Raw genomic sequence first — 8946 nt, 5'->3', positions numbered from 1 at the left:
GATGGAATAAAGGAAGGATTTATTGTCGAAATTGTAGTGCGTCCAATCTCTGCTCAGAAATCCACAACTGCCACTCACCAACTCTCCTCAGACCAACACAAACAATCTACACCGCTGTTTGGCACAGAACACACCAAGTGAAAGAAAGGGGGGGACAAGGGAAAGTAATGTGCCCTGTAGATAATACATTACATACGTCTGATTCCCAAAAACGTTTCTCATGATTGATTTGAGTTTGAAAACTCACAAGTAAGAACCCAGTCAAAATAAAGACGCTAGTCGCAGAAAAATCTGTGTGTCTCTTGCCCGAAATTTGAAATAAATCGCAGAAAAGAGAGATTATTACAGTTTGACAATTTTTATTTCAAAATAAGTTTTCTATCCATCAGAAAGCTTGAAAATACTTTTACAGGGATAAGGGTTAAATTCTCCAAGTGAATAAATACAATCTAAGAGATGAAAGTCACGTCTTTCTTCTGAAACTCACAAACCCCAAACTCTTAGTCTACAGCCAAACCAGTAACTGAAGGCACTTTAATTCAGGAACATTTATGCATTTGATACATTAGGATTTATTTTTATCCGCTTAATGAAGCAGAAGAAACAAACAGTTAAAAACACAAGACAGCAAAAGTAAGGTCAGTAAAATTGACTTCAGAGACAAATTAGTTTACAATACAACTCTTCATTTTTTTTTACATAATTGTACATAATGTGTCACAGTAAGGGGCTACATCTTGCAGACTAACTTAGGAAAAAAAATATCAAAATACCCCAAAACCCTTGATAAGGAAAATGGTGAAGGAGAAGATCCAAGAGTGCGCTCCAGTATTCTTCCCGCCCTGGACTGAACCAATGGGAAGGCTTACTGACCAATGTTGAACAATCTATTACTGGTCAATGGTCCAACTTGGGCAGAAAGAGCCGGTCCCACCTTCCCTGCCTGTATCTTCGGTCCCACCCCCTGCCTGTATCATCGGTCCCACCCCCTTCTCTGTATCATCGTCCCCCCCCCCCTCTCTGTATCATCAGTCCCACCCCTCTTGCCTGTTTCATAGGTCCCACCTCCTTCCTGTATTATAAGTCCCACCCCCCTGCCTGTAGCATCAGTCCCACCCCCCCCTGCCTGTACCATCCTTCCCCTACTGAACGAGATATAAGGAGTGAGAAGAACTTGGCTTGAATGTCTAGTCCTAGGGATTAAAAAAACATGACTTGCGGACTCATTTTGAGTCCCAGAGCACCGGTATAGCTACATCATTTCACCCCACCAGGCGTGACGCACACTACAAAAGGGGTGGACAAACAAGAATCACTGAATACTGGTAACGGTGTCATTGTTTAGGATAAAACCTATGTGAACTTAATTGGTGAAAGACCATTATCTCCGGACATAGTAACAGCAAAGATCTAAGTCTTCAAAGCATGGCTGATGCAGCATATCCTAACAAGCATTGGTAAGCGAACAGGTATTTCAGCCCTAGATAAGAGCCAAAAATACTGAGTTGATTTGGTGGGAACGATGGAGACCTCAACATTACACGACAATATACAAAAAGCCCTGACGAGAGAATTACAAACTATGGCAACAAAGTAGAACAGTGAGCATATTTAAAATGGTGCTTATGAGAACATCTGTGTGGCTCCAGAAGCTGTGGAATCCCCTCTACCGCTTTTCTCAAGCGGTCTCTAGCCTAATTCAACCATTCAACCGCCTGGAGCACACCTCGTAATGGAACTGCAGTCTATACATACCAGTAATAGATGCTTGGGGCAGGAATATGCGCCTCTAGGAAAGCACAAGTTGGGGTAACGGAAGACTGATTCTCACCCAGAATGGGTTCTGTATCATCACACACAAAAAACACAGAGAGACTATGATTATCTTGAATTCTATAGAATATTAAAATATAGTACATATGTATCAAACCATCGCGTGGTTCTAAAACTATAACCTGTCACATGTTGTTAACTTGTTGAAAAGAAAATTCAGAATGGTGAAGCAATTTCATACCATAAACACAGAGTAAAGGCAGAACACTTCCATGGTACGCCAGGTGGAGGGAACTATAATGCCCAGCGAATGACCTTCAGGAGGAAATAGTGCAAAATTGTCTTGAACCTTTAAACAAGTCGGGCACTTAGCCGGTAACAAATCAGCATAAAGGAAGGTAGCTCGGATAACAGGTGCAGAATGTGCTAAAATCCACAGGTTGAGGTCAAGAAAATATTTGAATATCTTCTGTTGATTCAGGAATCCACAGCCAGACTTTACGTCACCAATGGGCTGGGAGTCCCTATGCGGCTGACGCACTAGTCCGTATTTCATCTGCGCACCATCAATCGTTATTGCATAGATGAGCTCAGGAGCGGCTCTTGGGGTCAGGTCCTTCCATTGGTGGCTTGTCGGCCTGCCCTAGACCTCTGGCGCTCAAACCGCACTGACACTATGAGGAACAGCAGCAACGTCGCACCCTGGATTCCCGCCAGCAGGAAGAAGTATTTGTTCAAAAAGCAGCGGTTGATGTTTCCTGAAGAGAAATCAAAAGAAAGGTATGATATCAAAACCAGGTGTAGATCTAGGTCAACACAGCCCTACAGAGTTATAGTCTTTGCAACTAGGCTATAGAACTGAACCTCTTCACCTGAAACTTACCCTCAGTCTTACGTGAAGGGCCTCACCCACTTATATGCTTTAGACTAGTGGTTCCCAATTTTTTCGACCCGCGGCTCCCTTCACCCATTGCCCCTGGCTCCTGGCTCCCCACTGTTTATTTTTGGAGGGTGCGGGAGATGTAAGCCCGGCCTAGGGAGTACTTGCATTTTTCTCCTTGAAAATAATTGGGATGAAGCTGAAGAAGGTATTATAATCATACATGCAGGGTGTTTCTTATTACTAAGGCAACTTCTCTAATAAAATATTCCTAGTTACACTTCTTTGCCCATGCCTTTTTAGAGTACCCTCTAAAACTTTTACATCTCACTTACAGTGCTAAATAGCACCCATATGCATGTAGACCCTATTGCCAAAGTGTTCCTGCACTTAAAGAATATTTGCATGCACTTCCATTTCTACCCATGTCATACATTCCAACACACCTGTCTCAGCAGGGTGACTAACGATTTAATAAACCACATACAGCTTTATTTTTGCTGTCTCCTCCCAAAATTCCCTCCAAATCAATGCACATAAAATAAATTCTACTGATTTTTTATTTTTTAAACGTCCCTCTTTCTTGCTTCCAAATGTTGGCATTAGGCTGTATATGGTGTTCTACTTCCCTGTGCTCAAGGACAGACCAGGCCTGTCTGGAAATGTGTGTGTACTGAAAGAAATGTGCACTGGAAGTACCTTCGATTAAAGTACAAATGTCAATACTTAATAATACTTAGGGAATTTAATAGACAAGACAACTGTACTTTCCTGATCAAATGCATTTTACACCAATGCAAGTTAAGAAAAACGAAACTATTAACAAGTCTAACAAAATAAATCAGGCATCTTCCGCTTACTTTTGGAGTGTCGGAACCTGGGGATCCAGTGAAATATGGAAGGCATCTCCCTGGACATGCCATCAAATAAGCTTTGTTTACAGCTAAATTTACAGCTTTAGGCATGTCACTTACAAATCATCAACATCATGCATTTAAGTCTAATTAGTTTAACTGAAGCGAACAGACTCTTCAACATTAAATGCATTAAAGTGCTTGGTGCTCGGCTACCGCGGATAGTTTTGACATCTCCCCAGGGAGCCACGGCGAACAGTTTGGGAATGACTGTTTTAGACTCAGCCCTATGTGAAGGGCCTCGCCCAGTTACATATTTTAGACTATCTCTATGTGAAGGGCCTCGCCCAGTTACATACTTTAGAGTCTAGCCTACATGAAGGGCCTCGCCTAGTTACATACTTTAGACTCAGCCCCACGTGAAGGGCCTCCCCCAGTTACATACTTTAGACACCTTCTCTATGTGAAGGGCCTCACCCATTTACAAACTTTAGACTCTACCTTACGTGAAGTGCCTCACCCAGTTACATACTTTAAACTCTACCCTACGTGAAGGGCCTCACCCAGTTACATACTTTAAACTCTACCCTACGTGAAGGGCCTCACCCAGTTACATACTTTAGACTCTAGCCTACGTGAAGGGCCTCACCCAGTTACATACATTGGACACTACCCTATGTGAAGGGCCTCACCCAGTTACATACATTGGACATTACCCTATGTGAAGGGCCTCGCCCAGTTACATACATTGGACACTACCCTATGTGAAGGGCTTCACCCAGTTACATACTTTAGACTCGAGCCAACGTGAAGGGCTTCACCCAGTTACATACTTTAGACTCTAGCCTACGTGAAGGGCCTCACCCAGTTACATACATTGGACACTACCCTATGTGAAGGGCCTCACCCAGTTACATACATTGGACACTACCCTATGTGAAGGGCCTCACCCAGTTACATACATTGGACACTACCCTATGTGAAGGGCCTCACCCAGTTACATACTTTAAACTCTACCCTACGTGAAGGGCCTCACCCAGTTACATACATTGGACACTACCCTATGTGAAGGGCCTCACCCAGTTACATACATTGGACACTACCCTATGTGAAGGGCCTCACCCAGTTACATACATTGGACACTACCCTATGTGAAGGGCCTCACCCAGTTACATACTTTAAACTCTACCCTACGTGAAGGGCCTCACCCAGTTACATACATTGGACACTACCCTATGTGAAGGGCCTCACCCAGTTACATACTTTAGACTCCAGCCAACGTGAAGGGCCTCACCCATTTACAAACGTTAGACTCTACCCTATCTGAAGGGCCTCACCCAGTTACATACATTGGACACTACCCTATGTGAAGGGCCTCACCCAGTTACATACATTGGACACTACCCTATGTGAAGGGCCTCACCCAGTTACATACATTGGACACTACCCTATGTGAAGGGCCTCACCCAGTTACATACATTGGACACTACCCTATGTGAAGGGCCTCACCCAGTTACATACTTTCAACTCTACCCTACGTGAAGGGCCTCACCCAGTTACATACATTGGACACTACCCTATGTGAAGGGCCTCACCCAGTTACATACATTGGACACTACCCTATGTGAAGGGCCTCACCCAGTTACATACATTGGACACTACCCTATGTGAAGGGCCTCACCCAGTTACATACATTGGACACTACCCTATGTGAAGGGCCTCACCCATTTACAAACTTTAGACTCTACCCTACGTGAAGGGCCTCACCCAGTTACATACATTGGACACTACCCTATGTGAAGGGCCTCACCCAGTTACATACTTTAAACTCTACCCTACGTGAAGGGCCTCACCCAGTTACATAGATTGGACACTACCCTATGTGAAGGGCCTCACCCAGTTACATACATTGGACACTACCCTATGTGAAGGGCCTCACTCAGTTACATACTTTAAACTCTACCCTACGTGAAGGGCCTCACCCAGTTACATACATTGGACACTACCCTATGTGAAGGGCCTCACCCAGTTACATACATAGGACACTACCCTATGTGAAGGGCCTCACCCAGTTACATAGATTGGACACTACCCTATGTGAAGGGCCTCACCCGGTTACATACATTGGACACTACCCTACGTGAAGGGCCTCACCCAGTTACATACTTTAAACTCTACCCTACGTGAAGGGCCTCACCCAGTTACATACTTTAGACTCTAGCCTACGTGAAGGGCCTCACCCAGTTACATACATTGGACACTACCCTATGTGAAGGGCCTCAACCAGTTACAGACATTGTACACTACCCTGTGTGAAGGGCCTCACCCAGTAACATACATTGAACACTACCCTATGTGAAGGGCCTCGCCCAGTTACATACATTGGACACTACCCTATGTGAAGGGCCTCACCCAGTTACATACTTTAGACTCTAGCCCTACGTGAAGGGCCTCACCCAGTTACATACTTTAGACTCTATCCCTACGTGAAGGGCCTCACCCAGTTACATACTTTAAACTCTACCCTACGTGAAGTGCCTCACCCAGTTACATACATTGGACACTACCCTATGTGAAGGGCCTCACCCAGTTACATACTTTAGACTCGAGCCAACGTGAAGGGCCTCACCCATTTACAAACTTTAGACTCTACCCTACGTGAAGGGCCTCACCCAGTTACATACATTGGACACTACCCTATGTGAAGGGCCTCACCCAGTTACATTCTTTAGACTCTATCCTACGTGAAGGTCCTCACCCTGTTACATACTTTAGACTCTACCCTATGTGAAGGGCCTCACCCAGTTACATACTTTAAACTCTAGCCCTATGTGAAGGGCCTCACCCAGTTACATACTTTAGACTCTAGCCCTACGTGAAGGGCCTCACCCAGTTACATACTTTAGACTCAAGCCCTACGTGAAGAGCCTCACCCAGTTACATTCTTTAGACTCTATCCTACGTGATTGGCCTCACCCAGTTACATACTTTATACTCAAGCCCTATGTGAAGGGCCTCACCCAGTTACATACTTTAGACTCTAGCCCTACGTGAAGGGCCTCACCCAGTTACATACTTTAAACTCTAGCCCTATGTGAAGGGCCTCACCCAGTTACATACTTTAAACTCTACCCTACGTGAAGGGTCTCGCCCAGTTACATACTTCAGACTCTAGCCCTACGTGAAGGGCCTCACCCAGTTACATACTTTAGACTCTAGCCTACGTGAAGGGCCTCACCCAGTTACATACATTGGACACTCCCCTATGTGAAGGGCCTCACCCAGTTACATACTTTAGACTCGAGCCAACGTGAAGGGCCTCACCCATTTACAAACTTTAGACTCTACCCTACGTGAAGGGCCTCACCCAGTTACATACTTTAGACTGTAGCCGGACATAGACTTTAACTGTTAAACCTTGCCTACTGCACCCATGCAGACAATGGAAGGAGTATGTACTGGTGTGCTCTGTGTAGTAGACAACAGACTGCTAGTTCTATTTAACACCTACCGCTTTAACACCATCAATTAACAATTTACTTCAAGTAAAACAAACCCTATAGGGGATACATGTTAATGGCATTTGAGAGCAGCCTGCCTTCCATACTCCACAAAGATAACTTAGTGTAAGTCAGACCTTCCTTCCCAAGGTTGTTTCAAGTAAGGGCTCCCAAGATGTTCCCAGATTACACATTACGAAAGTGGCCCTGAAGATGGAAGGTTAAGCGTCCATTAGTAAATGTGCTCTAAGTGTCGTTACAATGTCACGAACAATAGCACATGGCCCGCTTCCAGCCGCCATGGCCAGCAGCGCACTTCAGCGTATTATTAGCGGAGGCAGGGGAAGCGATCCATCAGAAGCACTTCTTGCGAGCGGTGCAGACTCCGCGCACACAGGCTGTGCATGCAGCGGCCTTCATTAGGCAAAGTTAGGGGCAACTGTATTAAATTATATTAAAAGCAAATGAATAGAACTCCTCTTATCCCTGCATTTAAAACAGTGTACATTTGAAATCCCATTCACTATATGGATGGGAATTATTTAAAAAGCACTAATTTCCCATTACTGAGTGACATGGTAATTATATGAAAATGTTACTTTTGTCTTGCAGGAACAGCGGAATCATTTCAAGTGCTGCATTAAAATTTAAAGTTCGAACACCTATGTTGAAAAACAACACAGTCAACTTCAGGAGCCTGCATTAAAAAAGGCGGACAGAATCCTCTGAGCGCTCCCTGCCGGCCGAGCACATGCACTGGTTGCATCCGTCTCCGCCAAAGAACCCACAATACAGCCCTGCTGGTCTCATAACAGAGACACACAGACAGCTGCTTTACATACCCTGAGATGCCATTACGAGACTACGGGCCTTGGTGGACAGGTTACTCCGTCACAACGATGACAGATATTCAGTCAGTTCAAATATAAATCCCATAGGATATAATGGGATTTATTCTCGTCGGACAGGACATCCGTCACCACAGCGATGAGTAACCCGCCCGCCAAGATCTAAATCAGGGCCTATGTGTTTGAAGCATTGATGTTTGTCAAGTCTGTTACTGCAGATGAATGGTTCATCCAATAATAAACTTTAAACACTATCATAAGCCCCGCCCCTCAAGCAATATACGCCAATCAGTTCCACATGTCAGGACGTCACAAGTCTGGGCAGAGGAGGACGCAAGGCCACTTCATGAACTCCTCCTATGTTCAGTTTCCTGGAAAGGGACTGGAAAGGTCTTGGTGCCAGTCAAATGTTTCAATTGAGGCGATAGACGGATTGTGACCACTCTGCATCATGTATCACAATCAGTTTATTTAGTTATTTCACCAATCCTTCTTGTGAAATGACTAGCCGTAGGAAAGTGGCCTTGGAGGGACCATTTTGCCAGAGATTCCCCCAAGGGTCCTTGGCTCACCGCTGGTAGCCAAGTCAGAGCAGCAAGGCAAGTCCCTGAGATAACCGCAGGAGGCGCTCCACGCTACACACCACCACAGTTTCAGCAAAAAGGGTGGCTGAAGATTGCCTTCTTTGGTGCAGTGCCCCACCAGTCCTGGGGTGATCCCCCAATAGGAGTGATGGACCTGGGTGTCCTCAAAGCAATCTCTGCGGGGTCTGGGGCCTTAGCTTTCCTTGTGCCTTCTGTGTTTCGGTGAGGTGGGAGGCGTGGTCTACACCAGGGAAATTTAAATAACTATTTTTCACTGTGTTAGTATGTTCAATGCATTCTAAGCACGGAATTAGCCCTAAGCCACTAAATGGAAGCACACATCCAAATCGTCATGTTTTTAAAGAATCTTGAAGTAATCAGAAAGAAGCTGGAACTGTAGATTCTTAAGTTACTTTATTTAAGTTGAGATGTTAAGAAATAAGTTATAATCACAACCCCATCAGGAGCAGCTGTCCTGCTGCTCAGCCCTCACCCAACTGACATTCA

At 44.9% G+C, this 8946-nt stretch overlaps 1 protein-coding gene across 1 annotated transcript in view; it reads right to left on the bottom strand.

The window, feature by feature from the left end:
• Window positions 1-343: 343 nt before the first annotated feature.
• Window positions 344-8946, bottom strand: part of SLC15A4 (solute carrier family 15 member 4) — a 317983-nt gene continuing 309380 nt past the window's right edge. Inside the window, exon 8 of the mRNA XM_086942677.1 lies at window positions 344-2531. Within this exon, the coding sequence (XP_086798803.1) occupies window positions 2383-2531 (149 nt within the window). The 3' untranslated portion in view covers window positions 344-2382. The remainder of the gene's footprint in view (window positions 2532-8946) is intronic.

This window comes from Lissotriton vulgaris, chromosome 11 (genome assembly GCF_964263255.1).
Source record: "Lissotriton vulgaris chromosome 11, aLisVul1.2, whole genome shotgun sequence".
In the NCBI taxonomy this organism is placed as follows: domain Eukaryota; kingdom Metazoa; phylum Chordata; class Amphibia; order Caudata; family Salamandridae; genus Lissotriton; species Lissotriton vulgaris.
The sequence above is the reverse complement of the archived record's forward strand: the minus strand, read 5'-3'. Positions and strand labels throughout refer to the sequence as shown.